At 39.5% G+C, this 27,915-nt stretch overlaps 1 protein-coding gene across 4 annotated transcripts in view; it reads left to right on the top strand.

The window, feature by feature from the left end:
* The window catches only part of PIBF1 (progesterone immunomodulatory binding factor 1), a 238,431-nt gene that overhangs the window by 14,543 nt on the left and 195,973 nt on the right, over positions 1 to 27,915 (top strand). For all 4 annotated transcript variants that reach the window (XM_066237052.1, XM_066237053.1, XM_066237051.1 and 1 more), the window contains exons 4-6: positions 6,783 to 6,981; positions 9,249 to 9,368; positions 24,741 to 24,874. In XM_066237052.1, coding sequence (XP_066093149.1) covers positions 6,783 to 6,981; positions 9,249 to 9,368; positions 24,741 to 24,874 — 453 coding nt within the window. The remainder of the gene's footprint in view (positions 1 to 6,782; positions 6,982 to 9,248; positions 9,369 to 24,740; positions 24,875 to 27,915) is intronic.

The following is a 27,915-nucleotide window of genomic DNA, read 5'->3' as shown; positions in this document are numbered from 1 at the left end:
TTCTGAATCTATTGAAGGTAAGCTGAGAGGTGTCGTAATGGATTAGATGTGGGATTTAAGGAAAAAAGAGGGAAAATAAAAGGGATCCAAGGATTATGTCAACATCTTTGGCCTGAATAAGTGAAAGGATAGAGTTGCTGTCCACTAGGATGGAGAAACCATAGTGGAATAGATTTGTGAATGAAGAACAGGAGTTTATTCTGGACATGTTAGTGTAGAGTTGTCTGATTAGAAATCCATGTGGAGTTGTATGAAAAGTCTAATCTAAAGATATAAATCTGGGAGTCATTAGGATATAGATAGTATTTAAGTATAAGACTGGATTAATTCCCAAAGAGAGTGAATATAGACAGAGGAGAGGACCAGATACCCTCGCATTAACACAAACCAGACAGTAAGATTCAGAAAGCATCATCAGTAAAATAGGAGAAAAATGAAGAGATTATGGTGTCTTGGAAGACAGGCAAAGAAAGTTATAAGGAAAGAGAGATCAATTGTGTCAAGTGTTATCATTAGGTTTGAGATGAAAGGAACTGAAAATTGATCCTTAGCAGTCTGGATGACATTGGTGGCCTGAACATTTCAGTAGGTGGGGAGAGGGGGCTGAAAACCTAGTTGGCATGGGTTTCCCTGGCAAAGCATTGGAGGCAGCCTATTTCTTAGCAGCCGCAAGGCTGGCACTAGTGGCCACTGGCCTTAACTCCACAGTTGGCCTCCAAGCATACTCAGCACAAGAGGCATCTATAAATTACTTTGTAGCTTATACCAAGTGGCTCCAGGAGGAACAAAGGCAGCAGCTGATGCTGTCCTACACCAGAACTCTCCCAAGAGGCCTCAGGACCAACATACCCTGTGGCCACCTTCACACCACACCACATCACCTCCACAAATAACACACCCAAAGGATGGACTTGGCAGGCACCAGAGCACAGCCAAAGCAATTCCTGCTCAGTGAGGGCAGCCCAGGCACAACAGCTCCCCTGCTGTAATCACAGCCAATCACACAGGCAATTGGCCAGAGGGTCAATACCTCCCATCAATGTGCCAACAGCAGTCAAGGCTCAGCTACAACAGTAAGGCACGTACCACCCACCAAGGGACATACCTGGAACACCTAGTTTAGGTGACTCAGGAGACTATGTCACTGGGCCCCTTACATAGGGCCACTCTACCAAGGCAGGAGACATGGCAGCTCTACACAGAAAAAAATGGAGGCAGCCAAAATGAGACAAAGAAACATGTTCCAAATGAAATAAAATGACGAAACTCCAGAAAAAGAACAAAACAAAATGGAGACAAGCAATGTACCAGATACAGAGTTTGAAACACTGGTTGTAAGGATGCTCAGTGAACTCAGTGTGAGCTTTACCAGAGATAGGAAACAAAAAATTATCAGTCAGAAATGAGAAGTAAGCTGACTGAAATGAAGAATACACTAGAGGACATCAACAGTAGATTAGGTGAAGCAAAGGATCAAATCAGCAATTAGGAATATAAGATAGCAGAAAACACCCCATCAGGGCAGCAAAAAGAATAAGGAATCAAAAAAATGAGGATAGTTTAAGGTGCTTCTTGAACAACATCAAGCATACTAACGTTTTCATCATTGGGGTACCAGAAAGAAAAGAGAGAGCAAGCAAAGAACTGAAAACCTATTTGAATAATTAATGATGGAAAAAATCCCTAACCTGGAGAAGGAAGTAGGTAAGTCCAGAAATCACTGAGAATCCCAAACAAAATGAACCCAAAAAGGCCCACACCAAGACACATCATAAATAAAATGCCAAAGGTTAAAGACAAAGAATTTTTTAAGATTTTATTTATTGATTTTACAGAAGAGTAGGGGAGAACAAGAAGTATCAGACTCATAGTTGCTTCACTTTAGTTGCTCATTGATCCGTTGTTGTATGTGCCTTGACCAGGCAAGCCCAAGATTTCTAACCAGTGACCTCAGCATTCCAGGCTGACACTTTATCTGTTGTGCCACCACAGGCCAGGCTTTTCTTTTTTATATAATATTTTTTATTTTACTGATTTTAGAGAGCAGAAGGGAGAGAGCTGGAAAGAGATAGAAGCATCTATCTGTTCCTGTATGTGCCCTAACCAGGAATTGAACCAGCATCCTCTGCACTCTGGAACAATGCTCTAACCAACTGAGCTATCCAGCCAGAGCAAAAGTAAAAAATCTTAAAAGCAGCAAGAAGAAAACGGTTACCTACCCAGGAGCTCCCATAAGACTTTAAGCTGATTTCTCAACAGAAACTTTGCGGGGCAGAAATTACTGCTGAACAATATTCAGAGTGATGAAAAAAAATGACCTACAACCAAGATTACTCTACCCAGCAAAGCTATCATATATAGTAGAATCCAAGGACAGATAAAGAGCTTCCCAGAAAAGAAAAATCTTAACAGTTCATCGTGACCAACAGATGTTGCAAGAAACGTTAGAAAGACTTCTTTAAGAAGAAGAAAATATCTTAAACATGAATAAAAATAGCAATAAATGTGTATCTATTAACAATTACTTTAAATGCAAATAAATTAAATACTCCAATCAAAAAGAAATAGGGTGGCTGAACGGATTAGAAAACAATACCATTACATACGCTGTCTATAATAGACCCTCTTCAGATTGATAGACACATGCAGACTGAAAGTAAGAGATGGGAAAGATATTTCAGAAAAAAAACATAAGTCACTGGTCAAGATGGCCGCATAGGTAAATATGACACTCACTTTCTTCCAGAACTATATCAAAATTACAGTGAAACTACAGAACAACCATCATAGAGAACCACTTGAAATTTGGATGAATGAAAGTCCTACAACTAGGGAATTAAATCAGCCACATAGAAACTGGTAGGAGGGGCAGAGAGGCAGAATGTCCTGGTCCCACACCCATGTGTGGCAGATTAAAATCAGGAGGTATATCTCAGCTGGCAGAGGTCCACCATGAGGAGCAAGGGATCCCAGGCCCACTAGCCTATGGTTACAGTACCAGGAAGAGAAGTCCCCATGTCTTCGGGCTGTAAAAACCAGTCGGGCTGAGGGAGAAGGAGGGCTCCTGGAGTTTCAGGCTCTTCATATAAAGGGCCCATGCACGCACTTTGACTCATTCCCTCTGAGCTGCAGCCCTGGGGTGTTGGTTTGAAAGGCACCAGAGGCATAGTTAAGGGAGGAACTGAATTGCCGGCATCAGGACAAGAGCTTGGGTTTGGGGGTGGGGTGAAGAGGCAGTTTTCTGCCAGACAGCAGTGCTGGCACAGGCCATTGTTTCTTTTCTAAGCCCTCCCCCATATCTGAGGCGGTCCCATATCAGAGTCTCCATCAACCTAGTGAATACTGTTGACCCCACATTGATGATTCCCTGAGACCCACCCCACCAAACTTGCAGGCCCACCTGAGCTGTTTCCAGTGGCTCTTCCATACAAATGGCCTGTCTTGGCTCATGCTTCAGATTTTCCTAAAATCTCTCAAGCAGCATCTGAACTCAGCATGCCTTGTACCTCTCACTAAGTAGCTGCAGTTCACTTTGTAGTTCATGCCAAGAGCAGAACACTGGTGACAGTTGCCCTTGGCCTGCACCTCTCAGGAGGCCCCAGAATCAACACAGCCAGTAGACAGATTTAGACCACATCGAAGCACCACGTAGCCACTTCCACATGTGACACATTCAAGGGTGGACTCAGCAGGAACCAGAGCCCCACTGAAAAAATTCTTCCTCTGTGGGTGGGCCCCTCCACAGCTGATCCTCCATGGTGGTCTGTGGTTGCAGCTGGTCATTTCAATTTACAGCCCGGGGGGTAAATCTTTCCCATGATGTACCAACAGCAGTCAAGGCTCAACTACACGAGAGAGTGTACATAACCCATATGCAGGGTGCACCTCAGGTGCCCAGCTTGAGTGATCAGGGAGGCTGTATCACAGGACCTTACAGAACATCTACTATATGAGGCCACTCTGTCAAGCCTGGGAGATGTAGCAGTTCTACCTAATAACATAGAAACAAACACAGGGAGGGAGACTGCCAAGATGAGAGGACAAACACACATGTCCCAAATGAAAGAACAGAACAAAACTCCAGAAAAAGAGAACTAAGCAACATGGAAACAAGCAATCTACTAGATGCATGGTTCAAAACACTAGTTAAAAGGATGCTCAGTGAACTTAGGACCCAACAGCATAAAAAAGGACCAGTCAGAAATGAAGAATACTGTAACTGAAATGAATTAATTTACAGGGAATCTACAGAAGAGTAGATGAAGCCAAGAATCAAACCAGTGATTTGGAATATGAGGAAGCAAAAGATGCCCAGTCAGAAAAGCAAAATGAAAAGAGAATCCGAAGAATGGTAGTGTAAGAAGCCACTGGGACACCAACATTTGCATCGTGGGGGTGCCAGAAGAACACAGTAAGAAACTGAAAACCTATTTGAAAAAAAGGACAGAAAACTTCTTTAACTTGAAGGAAATAGACATACAAGTCCAAGAAGCACAGAGTGTTCCGAGCAAGATGAACCCAAAAATGCCCATACCAAGACATATCATAATTAAAATGTAAAAGGCTAAAGAGAAAGAATCTTAAAAGCTAAAAGGGAAAAGCAGTTATTTACCTATAAGGAACTCCATAAGACTGTCAGGTGATTTCTCAACATAAACTATGCAGGCCAGAAAGGAGTGGCAAGAAATATTCAAAGTGATGAAAAAGAAGGACCTAACAACAAGATCACTCCACCAGCAAATCTATCAGAATCAAAGGACAGATAAAGAGCTTCCCAGACAAGAAAAAGCTAAAGGAGTTCATCACCACCAAACCAGTATTATATGAAATGTTAAAGAGTTTTCTTTAAAAAGAAGATAAACAGTATGAAGAATAAAATGACAATAAATGCATATCTATCAACAATTGAATCTAAAAATCAGATTAAATGGACAAGCAGAAGAGAAACAGACTCATAGATACAGAGAACATTTGATGGTTCCCGGATGAGAGAGGGATTGGGAAGAGGGATGTAAAAGGTGAAGGGACTAAGAAGTATGATACAAATTGGTTGTAATAGAATAGGCATGGTGATGTAAAATATAGGGAATACAGTCAATCTAATAACTATGTATAGTGTCAGGCTATGTAGTGTATATACTGGGGTGTACACCTGAAACTAATATAATAATGTATGTCAACTCTAGTTGAAAATAAAAACTGATTCAAAAGAAAACTTTCATGAAAATGGAAATGAAGGGAAAAAGTGGGGTAGAAAGCAATATTTACATCAGACAAAACCAACTTTAAAACAAAGGCTGTAACATGAGATAAAGAAGGATCCAGCAGTTCCAATTCTGGTTATTTATCCAAAGAAACCCAAAACACTAGTTCGAAAAGACATATTGCAGCCCTCTATTCATTCCAGCCTTATTTACAGTAGTGAAGATATGGAAGCAACCTAAGTGTCCATCAATAGATAATGGATGTGGAAGACAAGGTATGTACATAAGAAGGAGTATTACTCGTGTATAAAAAAAATGAAATCCTGCCATCTGCAACAACATACATGGACCTAGAGGGTATTAAGCTAAGTGAGTTAAGTCGGGGAGAGAAAGACAAATGTTATACAGTTTCACTTATATGTGGAATCTAAAAAATTAAACAAAAATGAGAAACAAGCTCACAGATACAGAAAAGATTTTGATGGTTGGCAGATGGGATGGGGGTTGGGAGAATGAGTGAAAAAGAGGAAGGAATTAATATGTGCAAATTGCCAGTTATAAAAACAGTCATGTAGATATAAAGTACAGCATAGGGAATGTAGTCAATAATGTTGTAATAAGTACATGTGGTATCAGATGTGTCCTAGTCTTACCAGATTGATCACTTCATAAGTTATACAAATGTCTAACCACTATGCTGTGCACCTGAAACTAATATAATAGTTTAGTGTAATTGAAAAATAAAAAGTTATTTTAAAAAATATAGTGTGGATAATAATAACCAGAAGCCAGATGTTATGTGTAAGTTGGAATTTTATATTTAAAATGGAAAGTGGTACAAAATGTAGTTTTGAGTTTTTCCAAAATACGAACTTAATAAAATAATCTGTGATTTTGATATTTTGAAAGAAAAAGCATGAGAGGCACTGTATAGACAATTTTTGAGAAGTTTTGTTCCATGGGGTAGCAAACTAAGGGGGCATTGAAATGGGGTCAAAAGTTATATTTGTTTTAAAATAGGAGAAAAAACAGTGTTTGATGTTGATGGGAGTGATATAGTAGGGAGGGGGGAAATCAGAAGGTCTCTTCCTGCTCAAAATCTTTGGCTAGGCAACTACAAGTAGCAATGTCTACTACATGTATTCTTTGAAAATAACAATTACGTGCAGATTACTGTTTTCATTACCTTGTTGTTTGAATTAATACCTTATGATAGTAAAATGTTGCCGTCCTAAAAAGATACTCCTTTTAGTACACGGACAAAGAGAAATAACTACTTTGAGTAGGATCCAGAGCAGATGTCTGAGACTTAAACCTTAAGCAGAAGAAATGTATAGTTTCATAATTTGAATTTTTAAAATTATTCTTTAAGAATATTCTCTATTTAATAATTTATGTGGATGTACATTTAGCAATTAGTATAGAATTGTCATTTCATATTTAATTGGTAAGTAAGAATTTAGCTAGAGCCAAATATACTAGTTAAGCTTCTCATTTTAACTTCCTATATAAAAGTGACTTGGAGAAAATCAAATCTTGAGAAGTTTTTTAAGTTTGCCACAAATTCTCTTTTAACAGAAAATATCAAGAACTAATGAAACAAGAAATGGAAACTATTTTATTGAGACAGAAACAACTAGAAGAGACAAATTTTCAGCTAAGAGAGAAAGCTGGTGATATTCGTCGAAACCTGCGTGACTTTGAGTTGACAGAAGAGCAATATATGAAACTAAAAGATTTTCCTGAAGATCAGCTTTCTATTCCTGAATATGTATCTGTAAGTGTCTTGTAGCATTAAAAAAAAAACCCCCACTATGTTTTCAGAATAAAATTTACCATGTATGTTGTAGCCATAACTTCTGAAGTACTTAATTATTTTATGGCCCTGACCTGAAGATAGTGATCGGTGTTCAGATCACCAGATATTAAAGGGCTTTACTATCGATCTCTGAAGGAAGCAGTAAGTAGAGCTCTAATGTTATGGCTGCATAGCCTGTAGAAATGAGTTATCACAAACTGATGGTTTGTAACATTCTCAGCGTGAAAAATTTTTAAATACTGATAAAGTGGTTGCCTCGGGTTAGAGGTAGTAGAGGAGGGGAGTTGGTGTGATTATAAAGGGGTCGATCGAACAAGGGAGATCTATGTGGTTCTAGATCAGGATCTTGACTGCAGTGTTGATTACACAGTCTACATGTAGATTGATTTTTGGCAGTGGTTTCATGTTTCAGTGTCAGCATCCCCTTACACTCTAAAAATGACCGAGAACCCCAAAGAGCTTTTGTTTATATGGGCTATATCTGTTAATAGCTACCGTATTAGAAATTATAACAAAGACATTTTAAAACACAAGATTATATAAGCACATGTTCCTTAAGGCCATTGATATCTTCACATATCATGTATACTGGCAAACGCTGTTGAACAGCTGTAAGAGAATGAGAACAAAACAGGCAAAAATCTTAGTATTGCTAGGAAAAGAGTTTTGATCTTATGAATTCCTGAAAAGGGTCTCAGACTGGTGGGGTGAGGCCAACCCCCTAGACTACACATTGAAAACTGCTGGTTTAGGATATAAAATGTCATTTCACATTAAGAGGCTTGAATGTTTTCATCTATAAAAGGATTGATTGTAATAGCACCTTTCTATTGAGGTAATTATGGAGATGAACTGTGACTAAGTATGTAAAATGCTTAGCTTAGACCTTAGAGCAGAGTAAACTGTACAGTATTACCTATTGTTTTGTTTGAGTGGTGACTGCTACTCTTGGTTCTTATGTGGATAACGCTTTCCAGATTAATGATTTCCTACAAAATGTATTACTTTTTTGTTCAGCTTTCTATTTAAACAACTTAAATATAGTATTTCTGCCCAACATGTACTGTTCAAAACATATTTTAAGTGTTGTCCTTGAGGCTTTATCCATAATAACTATCAAGTATCCCATTAGAGTAAGTTATACATATTTTTCTCTGGTTTGTTAGTGTTCCTCATCAATATCTTTTGTTTTCACAGGCATTATCCTAACTACTTATTTATTGTGTTGAGGACTAATCTTAGGACTTGTGTCTTAACAATTGGGACTTTTGCAGTACAGCAGGATATTAAGACGTTTCAGATAGTACCTAATTGCCCTCTCCACATTTTCTCATGGCTTGTATTTTAGGAGCTTGTCACATGGAACACTTTACTAGGTTAAAGCAGGAATATTCCCCTAAGAGAATTATTGAAGGGAAGAGAGGGCTGAACTGAATGGCTGTAGTGATATGAAAGATCCTGATTACCCCTTACACTGTAGTTGCAGCAGTAATTAGAGCTTAGCCAAGAGCCTAGGGTATGGGCTTACTGTATATTTAGGCATTGGAGACAGAGCAATATACAAAGCAACAAATACTCCTGCCCCCATGGAGTTTACTTGTCAGCGGAGCAACATAGACAATAAAGTAAAATATGTAGAATGTTTGTCATGCATGCTATAGAGAAAAGAGCAAGAGTGAAGATTAGGGACTGCAGCCAGGTTGGGAGGATCAGGAAGAGTTTTACTGATAAGGTGACATTTGATCAGAGATCTGAAGGGAGTGAAAGCAATGAGCCATGTACTATTTATATGTGGGGAAAACTTTCCTACCAGAGGAAATAGCAAGACCAAAAGTCTTGAACACTTGATGTGTTCAGCAAATAACAAGCATATAGTGTAGAGTGAGGAGTAATAGATGAGGAGTAAGTAGTAAACGGAGTATTGATAGAAGAGAGGAAAGAGACTGTGTCAGGGGTTGAGAGTTATAAATAATCTGGGCCTTGAGGGAACTGAATTGAATATTGAGATTTAAAGTTAGTGGTTGGGTCAATTAAGGACTATCTTGTTTTAGTTTTATACAAATAAAACTTAATTGTATAATCATGTAATCTGAAACTGCTTAACACTGTTCTTTTATAACCTTAATATTTTGCTTTTATTAACAATGATTAAGAGTACTATATATTAGCAAATTTTAATTGTAATTTGGGTTTAAAGCCTGCTTATTCATTTAATTTTTTTAAAGATTCGTTTCTATGAACTAATGGATCCATTAAAAAAGGAAATCTTCGAACTACAAATGAAAAAGAATAACCTATCAGAAGAATTAACTGAAAACAAAAGCCAACTGAAACAACTGACAGAGGTTTGTATGATTTTGATCACTGGTGACAAAATGTGCCAAGTTTTTTCTGGGTTTTTTTTTTCTGTTTTTTGTTTGTTTGTTTTTGTTTTTTTATTAAGTGACAGGAGGGGAGTCAGAGATAGGCTCCCGCATGTGCCCCGATCGGGATCCACCCAGCAAGCCCCTACCAGTCAATACTCTGCTCAGCTGAGCCAAAGCTCTGTTGCTTGGCAGCCAAGCTATTTTAGTGCCTGAAGCGAGGCCATGGAGCCATATTCATTGCCCAGGCCAACTTTGCTCAAACCATTTGAGCCATGGCTGCGGGAGGGGAAGAGTGAGAGAGATGAGGGAGGAGGAAGGGAGAAGCAGATGGGTGCTTCTCCTGTGTGCTCTAACAAGAAATAGAACCTGGGACCTCCACATGGCAGACCTATGCTCTACCACTGAGCCCACCAGCCAGGGCCACCAAGTTTTTCTAAAAGGAATTCCTCAAGATTTGTGATTAGAATATAAAAGTCAGTGATAGAAAAATGGGACAAGAAGACGCTGACTGTTGTGATTCTTCATAAATGGTGGGAAGGAGGTTAAGTTGGAAATAATCTCTTAAAGATTAATAAAGTAAGTGCATGATAGTGACCTGTAATCCATGGTTGAACTTTTTTTTTTTAGTGAGCAAGTCGGACAGGGACAGACAGGAAGGCAGAGAGATGAGATGCATCAGCTTGTTGCGGCACTTTAGTTGTTCATTAATTGCTTTCTCATGTGTGCCTTGACAGGGGAGGGGGGAGCTTCAGCCGAGCCAGTGACCCCTTGTTCAAACCAGCAACCATGGAGTCATGTCTGTAACCCCATGCTCAAGCTGGTGACCTCGGGGTTTCGAACCTGGTCGTCAGCATCCCAGGTTGACTCTCTATCCACTGCGCCACCACCTGGTCAAGCCATGGTTTAACATTTTGTTGTAAACTCATTTTATTCTCAGCTCTTCATTATGGATTAGCCTTGTTTGTGACATGTGAAAGGAAGTGCTATCCACTTATCAGTTACTTTGTCCCTATATAAATACAATACTCTCCTCATACTTGTTCAGCACATGTGCACTGGTGCTAGCATTGGCCCCAGCGATGTGTATGGTACTGTGCTTGGTGCTGACAGCAGTGAACACTGAAGAAACAGGGTCTGGGCCCTGGCAGGTGGCTGAATAGATAGAGCATCGTGCTGGCGCACTGAGGTCATGGGTTTGATCCTGTCATGGCACGTGTGAGGAGCTATCAGTGAGTACACAACTAAATGGAACAACTAAGTAAAACAATGAGTTGATGCTTCTCACTTTCTCTTCCTCTTCCCCCCTCATCCCTGCTGCTCTCAATCAGTGGAAAAGTTTAAAAAAAAAGAAGAGACAGTCTGCCCTTCTAGAATTCAAATTCTCATACATTAAAGTTAGAACCTTGGATGATATCTTGACACTCATTTTCTTTGTGACCTTGAACAAGTCATTTAATGTTTTCCACTCTGTCACATGGAGAAAATAATACTGTTTGTCCATTCATTTCATTGAATTGCCAATTTTTGTGTTTCAAAGTAAGAACATGATTTTTAGCAAAGTTGTATATAAATACTTATTTTGGCCCTACTTCAAGGACAGCAATCAATGATCTATTCAGAAATAAATAATTATAATTTAATTTATATTTCAGTGCTGTAATTTTCTGCACTACTAATGCTGGATAGAATCGACTTATGTCATTAATGTACAGTCAATATTACAGGCGAAATAAAGACTCAGCTTCTTCCTCCCATAGGCGTGATGAACTCCTTAGGAGCAGTGCCAAAAAGACAGATGTGCCTTTGTGAACACTACTACAAGGTTCTATATATCATCATTGGGGCTTTTCCTTCTGCTAACCTGCACATTGTGTGGTAAACTATTTTGTGCACTTAGAAGATGGCTTTTAATTTTTAAAAAATTTTCATGTGAGCCCTGATTGGATGGCTCAGTGGATAAAGTGTCAACCCCTGGACACAGGGTACTTTCGAGAAGCAATTAATTTGTACACAACTAAGTGAAACAAGTTGATGCTTCTCACTCTTTCTCCCTTCCCTTCCCCCCTTCCTTTCTCTTTCTCTCAAATCAATGGGGGGAAATGATTTTTTAATTTTTCATATGTAGTCAAAATAATTAGGACAAAGTTAGAAGGCCTCAATTTGGCTACTAATTTTACAGCCTTAGCCAAGTCATTTAATCTCTGCTGTTTCTGTATAAAGCCCAGGATGGTGAGTGGCTGCAGGGCAGCGTTTATTGAAGACAAGGCAGTGAGACAAATTTTCCGGCTCGGTTCTGCAGCACCTTGTGGTACCTCAGCACCCCTCAAGGACTTCCCATTTTTAGAAGGGTTGGAGGAATTGTCTATCTTTGTTTATATCAAGTCATCTCTTTTTTTAATCACTTAAACATTTACGGATTCTAAGACTGTTTTCTCTTGAACAAATGATTCCTTGGGCAAAAACAAAAACAAAACAAAAAGCTCTAGAATTATCATTAGCATGTTAGCATGTGATATATTTTTACTCAGTGGTAAAGCGTGTGCCTCTTTCAAGGGTCATGAATGGCATTATATCCTAGATTTTAGTTTGTTTCAACTTTGCTAACACTTTTAGTATTTTATTGATAGGAAAGAAAATATAATTAACACAGTGTTCCTGACTTTTTAATGCACAGATTACTCTTGAACATAGAAATGATGTTCTTTTGTTTTGTTTTGTTTTGTTTTTAGAAATGATTTTGTTTTGTTTTGTTTTGTTTTTAGAAATGATTTTGTTTTTAAACCTGTGTTTAGTCAGGGTTCCCCCAGAGAAATGGTTTGTATATATGGAGTGTGTGTGTATGAAGAGATTGATTGGTTGATTGATTGATTATAAAGAATTAGTTCACATGATTATGGAGGTATGGAAAGTCGAGAATCTGATGGGACAGGCTGGCAGGCAGACCATTCAGGTCAAAGTTGAAGTTCAAATCCAAAAAGAATCTACTGACAAGAGTTTCTTCTTACTCAAGGGAGGTCAGTCTTTATTCTAGCAAGAATGATTGGATGAGGCCTACGACAGTATGGAAGATAATCTACTTTACTTAGAGTCTACTGATTTAAATGTTAATCTCATTTAAATTAAAAACCTTCTATGCATAGAAACATCTAAAAGTGTTTGACCAAATATTTGGGTACCGTGGCCTAGCCAGTTAACACATAAAATTACCATCACATATTCCTTCCTTGTATAGGTTTGTTACTTAAAGGTTTGTCACCTCTCAGCTAAAAGTATAATCCTGGTCCTGGCTGGGTAACTCAGTTGGTTAGAGCATCATCCTGATATGCCAAGGTTATGGTTAAATCCCTTGTCAGGGCACATACAAAAATTAATCAATGAATATTTAAATAAGTGGATGTTTCTCCCTCTTTCCCTCCCCCTTCTCTCTCTAAAAATCAATAAATAAATAAAAATTTTAAATATACAATCCTGTGTCTCATATGGCCTCTGGTGGTTCCGAGGATAAGAACATCGACCTGGGGCACTGAGGTAGCTGGTTAGAAACCCTGGGCTTGCTTGGTCAAGATACATAGAAGGAAGCAATGGACAGCTGAAGTGAAGCAACTAGGAGTTGATACTTCTTACTCCCCAACCCCTCCTTTCTATGTAGAGTCAATAAATAAAAGCTTTAAAAAAAAAATGAACTTTAAAAAGGCATACAGGCAAACTATCTGTAAACTATAAATAAGCAAATTGCTTAGTATGGATCGAAGGTAATAACTGCAAAGGAAAAAAGAAAAATAACAGATCAAGAGAATTAATAGTGCTGCAAGACACAGTGAGAAAAGCATATCCAGAATTGTATGGGGTCCCTGGTAGGCCTCCTGGAGGAGGTCAGAAGTTTGTAAAGATTTGGAGGTGAGGAAGAAAACAAAGCTCTCAAGGACCTCTAGGCAGAGGGAACAGCGAATGCCAAGGCAAGAAGTGTCTTGGTGTTTGTGAAAGCCAGTGTGACTAGGTGGCTGAAGCAGAGTATTGGGAGATAAATAAGATCAGAGAGGCGGTGGGTCTGTTGCGGTCATTTTAAGAACTTTGATTTAACCTTAAGTGAAAGGAAGCATTACAGGATTTTAGAAAGATGTAACATTATCTGAGATAACATAAAAAGGTCATTCTGGCTGGTACATAGTAGAGATTCAAAGACTATTACAGAAACTTTCTTAATTTTCCAGATAATGGTGTTTTGAATAGACTATATAGCTATACAGGTGGAAGCATGGAGACTTGTTATGAGGCTGTTGTAGTCATCTAGTTGAGAGGTGATATCTTGCTCCAGATCGGAGTGGTAGCATGGAAGTGGTATGAACTGGTTAGATCCTGGTTATATTTTAAAAGTAGAGCCAATAGCCAATAGGATTTCCTGATTAATTGGATAGAGGGTGTGAAAGAAAGATAGTCAAATTAACTCAAATATTTTGGACTGAGTGGAATTAAAGATTTCCATTCAGGTGAGATGGGTAGGCATGGATGAGACATTTAGGGTCAAAAGAGAGTTCAGGTTTTAGACATGTTGAGTTTTATTCAAACTGTATACTGTCTCTTGGGAAGCAGCTCAAGTTTCAGTTAAGTTTTGTTTGCCTTATTAGAACTGCTTGGGGCCCCAGCCGGTTGGCTCAGTGGTAGAGTTTCTGCCTGGCATGTGAATGTCCTGGGTTTGATTCCCAGTCAGATCACACAGGAGAAGTGCCCATCTGTTTTTCTACCCCTTTCCCTCTCGCTTCTCTCTCTCCACCCCTCCCCAGTCCTGCAGCCATGGCTTGATTGGAGTGAATTGGCCCTGGGTGCTGAGGATGGCTTCATGGCCTCCACCTCAGGTACTAAGAAGAACTCAGTTGCTGAGCAATGGAGCAACACCCCAGATGGGCAGAGCATTGCCCCCTAGTGGGCATGCCGGGTGGATCCCTTTCGGGGCGCATGTGGGAGACTTTGCCTTTTCTCCTCTCACTGAATTAAAAAGAGAGAGAGAAAGAAAGAAAGAAGAGAAACAGGGAAGGGAGAAAGGGAGGGAAGGAGGGAAAGAAAGAAAGAAAAGAGAAAGAAAAAGAGAGAGAGAGAAAGAAAAGAGAGAGAGAGAGAAAAGGAGAGGGAGACAGGGAGAAAAGAGAAAGAAAAGAACTGCTTTGGTCTGTCCTACATATTCATCCTTCAGAAGTCAGCCAGAGATTATCTGTAGAACTCAGTTCTTTTTCTTTGGCTGTCTTTGTAATTCCGTCCTCTTTTAATAGCAACTGAATTCCCCCAAACTGTCTTTTGATTCTTCAAAGTAAAAAGAGGAAAAGTTTTCTTTTACGTCTTTATCCTTCTAACTTGGCAGAGAATGGGCCTTGCACTCAGGCTAAAAGCCATTTAAAAATTTTTTTTTAACTAATAGGTGAGTCACCCAGTGCTGCTCCATTCCTCTCACAGATGGACTCAGCTCCAGAATCCGCCTGATTTTAGTTACCTTCCTGTGTCTTCAGGTAGCTTTGTATTTTGTCCAGAATTTATAGCTGTATCTACAGTAGGATTGGTCAGAGAGGAACTTAACATGGCCATTATTAAAAGTAGAACCACCTTATAGTTTTATTTTAAACAGAAGTAAAGAAAGAGGAAATCCAGTCTATGCTTGCAGCATATTTGACTTTGAAATTCCTCTAAAAAGAATCTTGGCTTCATTGGAGAATCTCTTTCTCAGCATGTTTAGCTTTGTACTGACATGGATAATGACATATTAGACATTAAGAAGCAAAATTAAACACACTACTAGACCTTGAACAAAATGTTCAGTTTTGAAAATTGTTAACTTTGGTTTGCACTTACTACCTAGTAATAATTATTGAATTCCTGGTAAAGCCATAGGGTTAAGAGGTTAGAAACTAAAAGCTGGCATTTGAAAAGCTGAGTTTAATATCTAAGTTTTGGTGGCAGCCAGAACGAAAATGGCACCAGGTGTTAGACTGGACCTTGATTCAGCAACCACAAGGCATGAGTTCTGGCTAGGAAAATATTTAGAGCCAAGACTCAAACTATAAGAGAAAGTTTATTTAGAAAATCACAGAGATAGAACAAGTGAGTGGTAAAAGAAACTGGCTTTAGGGAGCAGGTTTCAGAGGCAAAAAGCACGTCTGGAAGGAGAGGGAAAGACAGTAGCCTGCTCCAGGGAGTAAGCGCTCTGGTTCCTCCATCCCAAGGCTTTCAAGGCTGCAGACTTTAGGGGAGAGTCCCAGGGAAGGATTTCAATAGACTATCTATCAGCTCTCTGGGTGTGTCCTTTTAGGATCGTGGACACCACTGATTGGTTGGTGCCAGGGCAGCAGTCAGTAGTCTTTGCAGCTGGTGCACAAGTGCTCAAATCAGCTCTGGGGTCGCTTGTCTGGTTTTGTTGCTTTTCTGGGCTTGGAGCTGAAACAACTGAGGCCTACCCCATCACACTTGCTTTGGTGACCTTCTGTACCTGCCCCATCATTCTTGCTCTACTCATGTCTGTCTAACTGCCTACCACATAAGAACATACAAAGATTAGGATGTCAAATGAATACCACAGCTGGGAAAAAAGCAATGGAAATTCATAAATCACAATACAGATAAGGTGAGGATTGACTTGCAGGAGGATAAACTCCAGACAAATTTAAGAAGGTGTTACTATTTCATCAAATAAGCTGTAAATTAATAGATACTTAGACGATGCAACTGCCAACAAATATAGATGCCTGAAAAATGATATGACAACTGTCAACTAAAAAAAGTTTAGGCTGTTATAAAGAAGCGTTTATTTGTGCAAAAGGATTGAAATCCCAAAGACGAAAGCTCTGGTATCAACTACACTGGGCTGTCGGGAGAACAAAGAAAGACAAGGTTTATAAAGGCAAAAACCACAAAAGTAATTCTTTCATACAAATGAAGGATTGCTGGTTAGGTTAACAGGAATTGGTTGATCCCAGTATGTGAAAGGAGGGAGGTGAAAACTACAAGGAAGGAAGTGGAGTCCGTACCTGTCCAAGTAGCAGTTCCAGGATATTTCAGCTGAATTTAGCAACTGGTTTAGCAACTAAATAGCAGTTCTGGGAACTGAAGCATAAAGTGTGCATAGGCTACATGGGCCCCACTTCCTTAATAGCCTCCTGATTCTGTTTTAAGTGACTGCCTTGGCATTGTTTATTGTTTTATTTTGTCCATTATCACAATTCCATAGTGGTTTACTAAGGGAAACTAAGATCTTTATAGCTGGGTCACTGGGAACTTGGAAAACTTGCCACTTTTTCAGTAATGTCTTTTTTCCAAAAGGGTCTCTCTTTTACCACATGGTGGCAGTATGTATCCATCTATTTCTTCAGCTGTTTTCAGCTATTCAAAATCTTCTTTTTTGCCTAGAGGCCAAAGTATTATGTTAAATTACTTTATTTTCATTCAGAGCCCTAATTCCATGTCATCTGCCATAAACCAAATAGTGTTTTTTCCTAATATAATTCAATAGATCTGTAACTGGGGAAAAGAATTATAAAAAACTGAAACCGACCCGGCAGAACACATAGCCTTCAGATCAAAAGTTTCTCAATTACTACATTGATTTCATGATTATATCTAACATTTAAGATGGTAAAACTTAACCAAGTACACAGTTAATTCTTCTAGTTCATAGCAGAATTAAGGTGCAGCTGTTTAAGAAATTTAGAAATTTAATAGAGTGTGACCTTAAAAAAGAAGATAATCTTTTTGAAATGCCAGTTTTCATGAATTTCCAGGATCCTCTTTCATTAATTTTTTTCCACATCTTTAGTTATTTAGAAACTAACACTAGAAGATAGGGTACATCTTTTACTTCAAGTTTAGAGTTTGTTAGAAGTGTCAAATAACAGGCTATAGAATATAGATTATAGAGTCTATAATCATTGGGTCTATAATCTTCAGACAATATCAGAGTAGTTAACTCTCACAGACCCGCACGAAATTTCTGGTGGACCAGCACTGGTCTGTAGCATATTTTGAGCTATATTATGTACATGAGCTTGTGTACGGTACTTAGTGTGTTCATAATTGCTATACTTCTATTTCCTAATTATGAGATCTTTTTTTTTTTTTTTTTTAGATCTCTTTATAGCAGTCAGAATTTTGAACCAGTATATGTAGCTAAACTATGTGCAGCCATTTTGCTATTGTAGATTCATTTAATCATGCTTCTTTTATTTCAAAGGAAAAATTGTTAATACTATGTAGGGCATTAAGTCTATATTTTATATTGCCCGGGTTGCCACAGGATCAGATTTTCCTCGGCTTGGATCTGTGTGCCACAGCCTGGTTCGGCCGTTTGTGCCGCGGCGGCCTGGATCTATTCACCCCCTTTGCCTGCCTCAGTTTCTATATTCACAGTTACCAGAGAAAGCCGCCCTGTTTAGGTTAGTGAGGAAGGCGGAGCATTTCTTACTCCCTATTTCCTTCAGGGTTTGGTTATATATTTAGCCAATTTTTCACTCAATCATACCTTTGGGTGTATTGCGAAGCATCTGGAAGCTCCAAGTATAGGTTTTTCTGTTTCTGGTTGAAGATCTTGTTGAGTTTTGGGGGAGATTTTTCGGTATCGCTTCCTACCCCGCCATTACTCTGACGTCATCCTGTGAGTCTATATTTTATTAAGTCTATACTTAATAAAGCTATTAAGTTTCATGAGGAAATGGTGAAGTATTTTTCTCCTATGAGAACTTCGGTAACTAGGAAGCAGAAAGAGTGTTTTGTTCAAGGTAACTTCCTTGTTTACATTTATTGAGAAAAGTTCTGCAGGATTACCTTGAGTCTCATCTTAAGTAGTCATATGTGAGTAATCCAGTTAATTTTATTTGTATGAAAATCAGGTATTTCACTAATGATACATGCTTGTTACCTGGGTTTTTATATTTCAGGGATTATTAACTGCTTCCTGAAGTTTCTTTTTTATTCCTGCCCAATTTGTGAGAATTCTGAGGCATGAATTCTCACTTTCCCAAATGCCTAACCAAATCATTTCTTTGTATTTACTAAACTACTAACCAGTATAAACTAATTCTGATTTGAACCACTGACCTTAAGGTAAATGGCACTATATTCCATTTCCAATTGTCTTAGCTGCTCTTCCTCCCCACAGGCAGAAGATTGCTTCATTTATTAGAGATTTATTTTGCCATGTAGGTTACCACTCTCAGTTTACATGATGTGAGAGACAAAAGATTTAAAGCAGTGTATTATACCTTCTGGTGTACACAGCTGCTGACTATTTAAAATGACGTAACTGGCCCTGGCCAGATGCTCAGTTGGTTGGAGCGTCATCCCAAAGCGCAGAGGTTGCCGGTTTGGTCCCTAGCCAAGGTACATGCAGGAATAGATTGATGTTCCTGTCTCTCTCTCTCTCTCTCTTTCTTCCTTCCTCTCTTGCTATCAGTAAAATAAAAAAAATTTTATTATTATTAATTTTTTTTGTATTTTTCTGAAGCTGGAAACGGGGAGGCAGTCAGACAGACTCCCGCATGTGCCCGACTGGGATCCACCCAGCACGCTCACCAGGGGGCGATGCTCTGCCCACCAGGGGGCAATGCTCTGCCCCTCCGGGGCGTCGCTCTGTTGCGACCAGAGCCACTCTAGCGCCTGGGGCAGAGGCCAAGGAGCCATCCCCAGCGCCCGGGCCATCTTTGCTCCAGTGGAGCCTTGGCTGCAGGAGGGGAAGAGAGAGACAGAGAGGAAGGAGAGGGGGAGGGGTGGAGAAGCAGATGGGTGCCTCTCCTGTGTGCCCTGGCCAGGGATAGAACCCGGGACTTCTGCACGCCAGGCCGACGCTCTACCACTGAGCCAACCGGCCAGGCCTAGTAAAATAAAATTTAAAAAAAAAATTACCGCCTGACCTGTGGTGGTGCAGTGGATAAAGCGTCAACTTGGAAATGCTGAGGTTGCCGGTTCAAAACCCTGGGCTTGCCTGGTCAAAGGCACATTTGGGAGTTGATGCTTCCTGCTCCTCCCCCCTTCTCTCTCTCTCTCTCTCCTCTCTATAATGAATAAATAAAATCTTAAAAAAAAAAAAATTACCTAACTGCATAATTATAATTATTGTTTTAAAGGGAGTCTAACATTAAGTATGATTTATGCATGTGCCATATTTGAACTCATATAATTTTCAACTCAAGTTCTTAACACCCTGAATTTGAGCAGTAAATAATAATATTAACTTCTGATCCATTGTTTAATAGTTTCCAGAGAATCGATTCCTCAACAAATAGGTACTTACAATCAAGAAAAGAACAAACTATGGATGAGCTCAAGAACCTAGATTGTACCTCTGTCTTTACTAGCTCGGAGTCCTGGACAAACCATTTAACCCTCTCTGCCTTACGGTTCTTATCTTGAAAATAAGAAGATAGATGATCTCCAGGGTATCTTTTATCTCCCACAGTTTTAATAATCTGAAATGTTTAGCTGCTGATGTTTGGAAATAGGCTTGGGAAGGAAAGGCATCTTCTTATAAATATGAAAGGTCTAATAGTTGATAACTGTTGCAAAACACTGTATTTTATGATATTTTCAGTTTTTTGTGTACATCAAACAAACAGAGAAAAATATTGAGTTGAAAAAGTGAGAGTCTGTTCACTACCCTTCTTTCCTGCTCCCTCTCCTCTTCGATGTGTGACTCTCAGATGTCTCCCTCTCCATGCCAAAAACAAGCCTCCCTGCAGAACTCTGTCCTGTGACCATTTTCCTGGATGAAGCCTCATTTTACATACACAAGAAGTCTTCATTGAATTTTTACAAAGTCAGTATACCCGGTTAACCACCACTTAGATCTAGAAATAAAAGTTCCTTTCTCAAAATCTTTAAAATTTCCACATATATGATGCTTTGTCAGATGAGTTTTATTTGCAGATTTAGGATAATAGTATTTAATTTCATTTGGAAAAGTGATCATTTTTAAATATTTAGTAATTCTTAAAGTTACTTTTTCTACATCTTGAGCTGGTTATTTTTTAATTGAGTTAATGGGTGACATTGATTAAAAAAATTATGTAGTTTTTGGGTGTACAATTCTGTAGTGCATCATCTGTATATTGTATTGTGTGTTCACCACCCCACGTCCAGTCTCCTTCCATCACCATCTGTCCCCTCTGCACCCTCTTCCACCTCCCCCGCCCCCCTTTCCCTCTGGTACTCAGTGTCTGCCTCTGTGATGGGGTTTACTCTGCACCCTCTTCCACCTCCCCCGCCCCCCTTTCCCTCTGGTACTCAGTGTCTGCCTCTGTGATGGGGTTTACTCTGCACCCTCTTCCACCTCCCCCGCCCCCCTTTCCCTCTGGTACTCAGTGTCTGCCTCTGTGATGGGGTTTACTCTGCACCCCCTTCTACCTCCCCCGCCCCCCTTTCCCTCTGGTAGTCAGTGTCTGCCTCTGTGATGGGGTTTACTCTGCACCCTCTTCCACCTCCCCCGCCCCCCTTTCCCTCTGGTACTCAGTGTCTGCCTCTGTGATGGGTTTACTCTGCACCCTCTTCCACCTCCCCCGCCCCCCTTTCCCTCTGGTACTCAGTGTCTGCCTCTGTGATGGGTTTACTCTGCACCCTCTTCCACCTCCCCCGCTCCCCTTTCCCTCTGGTACTCAGTGTCTGCCTCTGTGATGGGGTTTCCTCTGCACCCCCTTCCACCTCCCCCGCCCCCTTTCCCTCTGGTACTCAGTGTCTGCCTCTGTGATGGGGTTTACTCTGCACCCTCTTCCACCTCCCCCGCCCCCCTTTCCCTCTGGTACTCAGTGTCTGCCTCTGTGATGGGGTTTACTCTGCACCCTCTTCTACCTCCCCCGCCCCCTTTCCCTCTGGTACTCAGTGTCTGCCTCTGTGATGGGGTTTACTCTGCACCCTCTTCTACCTCCCCCGCCCCCCTTTCCCTCTGGTACTCAGTGTCTGCCTCTGTGATGGGGTTTACTCTGCACCCCCTTCTACCTCCCCCGCCCCCCTTTCCCTCTGGTACTCAGTGTCTGCCTCTGTGATGGGGTTTCCTCTGCACCCTCTTCCACCTCCCCCGCCCCCCTTTCCCTCTGGTACTCAGTGTCTGCCTCTGTGATGGGGTTTACTCTGCACCCTCTTCTACCTCCCCCGCCCCCTTTCCCTCTGGTACTCAGTGTCTGCCTCTGTGATGGGGTTTACTCTGCACCCTCTTCTACCTCCCCCGCCCCCCTTTCCCTCTGGTACTCAGTGTCTGCCTCTGTGATGGGGTTTACTCTGCACCCCCTTCTACCTCCCCCGCCCCCCTTTCCCTCTGGTACTCAGTGTCTGCCTCTGTGATGGGGTTTACTCTGCACCCCCTTCTACCTCCCCCGCCCCCCTTTCCCTCTGGTACTCAGTGTCTGCCTCTGTGATGGGGTTTCCTCTGCACCCTCTTCTACCTCCCCCGCCCCCTTTCCCTCTGGTACTCAGTGTCTGCCTCTGTGATGGGGTTTACTCTGCACCCCCTTCTACCTCCCCCGCCCCCCTTTCCCTCTGGTAGTCAGTGTCTGCCTCTATGATGGGGTTACTCTGCACCCTCTTCTACCTCCCCCGCCCCCCTTTCCCTCTGGTAGTCAGTGTCTGCCTCTGTGATGGGGTTTCCTCTGCACCCTCTTCCACCTCCCCCGCCCCCCTTTCCCTCTGGTAGTCAGTGTCTGCCTCTGTGATGGGTTTTTTTTGATCCTTTTACCTTTTCACCCGTTCTCCCCAACTCTCCTGCCCCTCTGACAGCTGTTAGTTCCTTTATCTTTGAGACTGTTTCTGTTTTGTTTGTGAGTTTATTTTGTTAATTAGATTGCACATATGAGAGAAATTCTAGGGTACTTGTATTTCACATACTGACATTTCACTTAGCGCAATGTTGTCTCCATCTGTGCTTTCGCAAATGATAAGGGTTTATTCTGTTTCAAGTTCAGTAGTATATCATTGTGTAAATGTACCACAGCTTTTTTATCCACTCATGTACTGATGTCATTGGGGCTGCTTCCGAATTATACTCTTATAAATAACACAGTAAACATAGGAGTGCATAAGTGTTTTGGATTTCTTCAGATATATTCCCAGAAGTGAAATCACCGGATCATAAGGTAGTTCCATTTTCAGTTTTTTGAGGTAACTCCATACTGCTTTTCACAGTGTCACCCCAATCTGCATTCCAACTGTGCGCCAGGATATCCTATTATTAACATCCTTGCCAACACTTGTTTGTTGATTTATTGATGATAGCCATTCTGACAGGTGTGAGGTAATATGTCCTTGTGGTTTTAATTTGCATTTCTCTGATGATTTAGTGATCTTGAGCATCTTTTCAGATGTCTACTGTCCATTAGTATGTTGTCTTTGGAAAAATATCTATTAAAAGCCCTTTGCCCTTTTTTTCATTGGAGATTATTTTTAAGGTTGCTATCTAGGACTTGCATACTGCTCACAAAAATTAGGGGATATTTGATCACTTCATACTCATTTTTGAACTATCCCCTGATATAGTTATAGAGGAGAAGTCAGTGCCTGGTTTCAAAGCTACAAAGGATAGGCTGACTCTCTTGTTAGGGGCTAATGTAGCCGGTGACTTGAAGTTGAAGCCAGTTCACATTTACCATTACAGAAATCCTAGGACTCTTAAGAATTATGCTGAATCCACTCAGCATATGCTCTATACACAGAACAACAAAGCCTGATTAAAACATGGCTTACTAATGTTATAAGCCCATCATTGACCCTTATTGCTCAGAAAAATGATTCCTTGGAAAATATTACTGTTCATTGACAGTATACTTGATCAAGAGCTCTGATGGAGATATACAATTTAATCAATGTTCTTTTAATGCCTATGACACAACATTCATTCTGCAGCCCATGAATTAAAGGAGGAATTTTGATTTTCAAGTTTCATTTTTTAAGATACACATTTCTTAAGGCTATAGTTGCCATAGAGAGTGATTCCTGTGATGGATCTGGGCAAAGTAAATTGTAAACCTGGAAAGGGTTCACCATTCTAGATGCCATTAAGAGCATTTATGGTTCATGGGAAGAAGTCAAAATACAAACAATAGCAGAAGTTTATTCCACTTCTCATAAATGAGTTTTAGGGATTTCAAGACTTCAGTAGAGAAGGAAATAACTGCAGATATGGTAGAAATAGCAAGAGAACTGGGATTAGAAGTAGACCCTGAAAATGTGACTGAGTTCTTATAATCTCATCATAAAACTTGAATGGATAAGGTATTGCTTCTTATGGGTGAGGAAGGAAGTGGTTTCTTGATATGATGATGATGGGTTATCCTCAGCTATTGAATCTATAATCAATACCATAGTGAATTTTCATTCTAGAAACATGACACAGAGATAGAGTTTTTACTTATTTTCCCCTTTTGAATTTACAAGATCTTGCAAGCCACCATCAGCTTTACCCCAGAACCTGTCAACTTTTCATTTCCATATATATTTATTTCTTAATTTATTCAAAGCATTTATTTCACATTTACTGTATTGCAAGTACTGTGTAAAGTGTTGAAGATTCAGTGGTAAATAAGACAAAGTTCCTGCTTCGAAGATGTTTAGATTCTGGTGAGGTATATAGGATACAATTTGACGGTACAGAGAGATCGCTGTTCTAAAGGCAGATGTTCAGGTACTATGCAGCTATTCAGGCAGTAAGATCACATTAAAGAAAGGTTGGTGTGTTTAGAGAACTTGAGACCTTCATTAGGGTTGAAGGATAAATTGTGACCATGAGAAATGAGGCTCAGAGTAAGCGGGACCAGGTCATAGCTTTCAAGTTTCACTTCTACCTCTCTCCCATAGTTCTACATTCTCTTCCTACTGGTCTGGTGACTGGAGAAAAGATCAGTGTAGAAATATGTTCCAAGTGCCACAAAATTTCATTTTTTCTGAATACTGTCATGGAAACTGCATGATTAATCTCTTTAGTAACTTTATTTAATTGTAGATATTTGATATTTATGTGGCTCTTTGTTTCTAAATTGTGAACTCCTTAAGAACAGGGGCTATGTTTTATTCATTTCTGTGTCTTAAGCATCTGATAGTAACTTGGTATATGTTGAAAATGTCATTTAACATTTGTGGTTATTGTATGTAATATTCTAGTAACCAAGGCATAGGTGTACTATTTTTTTGTGTAAAAAACAGAGCTGAAATTTTAAACTAATAGACTTACCAACTACTCTGAGTTTAAGATTACCTGTTCTTGTATAGAGAAAAATACCTAAATAGAAAAATTAAGGATGTTTTTATATTATGAGGACATTCACAGCTTAACAGAATTCAATGCAGAATTTGGTCAACTGTGTTTCGTTTGAAATGTTTTATTATTGTTTTGGTGTATAGACTTATGAGGAAGATCGAAGAAACTATTCTGAGCTTCAAAATAGATGTCAACGTTTGACCTTAGAATTAGCTGACACAAAACAGTTAATTCAGCAAGGTGATTACCGTCAAGTGAATTATGATAAAGTTAAGAGGTAAGTAGTTAAGATGGTTAGTCATTTTTCTCGTTTTTAAAATGCACTGAAGTCACCTGAATTTTTACCATCGACATTGTTATTTCTGCTTTATACAGTCATGTACTGCTTAACAATGGGAATATGTTCTAGAGAGATGCATCGTTAGGCAATTGATCATTATGTGAAGATCATAAAGTACACTCACACAAACCTAGATGGTACAGCTGCTACCGTGATTGTATGCGCTGTACTTTCATACAGCTGGCAATGTAGTAGGTGTATTTGCATCAGCATCCCCACAAGCATGTGCTGCATTGCTCTACAATGTATGAGTATGATGTCATTAAACAACAGGGATTTCTCAGCTCCATTATAATCTTATGGGACCACCATCATATATGCAGTTCGCCTTTGACCAAAAATCATTATGTGCCATATAACTATACCTTACTCTTTTTCTGTCTCCGTAATTTTGACTTTTTCAGAAAGTCACATAGTTGAAATCATACAGTATAGAGTCTTTTCAGATTGGCTTCTTTTAGTAATATTTAAGTTTCCTCCATATCTTTTCATGTCTTGTAAGCTCTTTTCTTTTTAGCATTGAATAACATTCCATTAGCTAAAGTCATTCCAACATTTATCCATTCATCTACTAGAGGTCATCTTGATTGCTTCCAAGTTTTTGGCAGTTTGTTTTTTTGGGGTATTTTTTAAGATTCTTATTTATTTATTTTAGAGAGGGGAGAGAGAGAGAGAGAGAGAGAGAGAGAGATAAAGGGGAAGAAGAAGGAAGCATCAACTTCCATATGTGTCTTAACCGTGCAAACCCAGGGTCTCAAACCAGCGACCTCAATGTTCCAGGTCAACACTCCATCCACTGTGCCACCACAAGTCAGGCTTGGCAGTTATGAATAAGGCTGCTATAAATATCCTTGTGCCAGATTTTTTTTTCTTCTTTTCAAAGTGAGAGGAGGGGAGATAGAGAGACAGACTCCCACCTGTGCCCTGACTAGGATCCATTGGCAACCCCCATCTGGGGCAGATGCTCTGCCCATCTGGGGCCATTTAGCACCTGAGGCAGAGGCTCCATGAGCCATCCTCAGCGCCTGGGGTGATACACTTGAATCAGTTGAGACATGGCTGCTGGAGGGGAAGAGAGTGAAAGAAGAGGGAGGAGAAGGGGCAAAGAAGCAGATGGTCGCTTCTTCTGTGTGCCCTGACCTGGAATCAAACCCAGGACATCCACATGATTGGCCGATGCTCTACCACCAAGCCAACTGGCCAGCGTTCCTTGTGCCAAATTTTGTATGGACACAGTTTTCAGCTCTTTTGGATAAAAAACAAGGAGCACAACATTTGGTAAAATTATGCTTAGTTTTGTAAGAAACTGCCAAACAGTCTATCCAGAAGTAGCTGTACCATTTTGTATTTCCACCAGCAGTGTGTGGGAATTCCTGTTGCTCCACAGTTTTGCCAGCGTTCGGTGTTGTCCGTGTTCTGGATGTCAGCTATTCTAATAGATGTTTTGGGGTTACTCATTGTTACTTTAATTTGCATTTCTCTGATGACATGATTTGGAGCATCTTTTCATGTGCTTATTTGCCATCCGTATATCTCCTCTGACAAGGTGTCTGTTAAGTTCTTTGGCTCATTTTTTAATTGAGTTGTTTGTTTTCTTACCATTGAGTTTAAAAGTTCTTTGTTTTAAGTAACAGTCCTTTATCAAGTATATCTTTGGCAAATATTTTCTTCCAGTCTGTAGCTTATCTTTTTATTTTTCTGACATGTATCGTATTCTTCATTGCATAAAAGCATGCAGTTTTGTCAGTTTGTGGGTTTTAAATTGTATTTTTATATCATTTTTTTTTATTTTGTTTAGAAGTTGCTGCTATTTTAAAATGTAATATCTTAGAAGATAGGGACCCAGTAAAATCCCATGTTTACAAATATTTTTAAAATTTTACTTGTTTTTATTTTATGAAATCAATTTAAATACTTTATTGTTTTATCTGAAGTTTTTTTTTTCTGTTGTTTATACATTAATGAAGCACTATTTAGTGTATGTCCCTTAGGTAAACCTTATCATTCTAAGCCAAGGTTTTGCTATCTCTGAGATGATGCTAATATAAATAACTGTACTATTTAAACTAAGAAGATCAAATAAAGGATTATTTATGAAAGTCATTATGTATTTACACACAGAGAGAGATTATCTGAATCGTTTACTGCTATATATACTGGTACATAAAATAATTTTTGAAATACAGTGGTCACTCAATGAATACTTTATAAATGAATGAACACTTTCATTCACTTCATGAATGAAAGAAGACATTGTATAACACCATAGGTAAATCTACAAGGATTTGGGGATATAACATTAGTGCTTCTACTCCTCCTATGACTGACATGGGTTATGTATTATTGCATAGGTATTTTTATGTCAAAATACAGTAATTATTGGAGCTTGAAATCCATGAGAGCTATACTCTTGGCTTTTGAATAAAGCTGGATTTCAAAAGAATCATTTCAAAATGAAGTAGATTGTGATGATAAAATAATACTTTGAATTGGTGTTTTGATATCCTCTCTGCAACTGTAACTCTGTAGCAATACAACATAAAATGTGGAAAGAGAAAACTAAAAAGCATAATCATCAGAACAATATAGTGGACATGAATGAAGGATAAAAGAACCAAGTTGAGTTCTGCATTGATAATTATTGAGGCTAGGTGGTGAGAGCATGGGTGTCAGTATATCATATGCATATGCCCCAAAATATGATAAACATCTTCATGTGCTAGAATTTGTAACAGAGAAGCAAACAAGCAAGAGGGGGCTCCCACTGTGAACCCTTCGGTTCACTCAATGGAAAGAAGGGATTTAAAAAAAATGGTCTGGTCACAAAGATATAGATAAATTGGGGTGAAAAATCACTTTTATGTTCTTTATAAATCTTCACAAATGTGCAAAAGGAAACAGGTATAGGTTAATTGCACCATTACTAGAAATAATTCATGTGCTTTTCAATAGTGAAATGGAAAATGAACTGTGATTTA

Source organism: Saccopteryx bilineata, chromosome 6 (genome assembly GCF_036850765.1).
Source record: "Saccopteryx bilineata isolate mSacBil1 chromosome 6, mSacBil1_pri_phased_curated, whole genome shotgun sequence".
NCBI lineage: Eukaryota > Metazoa > Chordata > Mammalia > Chiroptera > Emballonuridae > Saccopteryx > Saccopteryx bilineata.
This window is presented reverse-complemented; position numbering and strand designations above follow the sequence as displayed.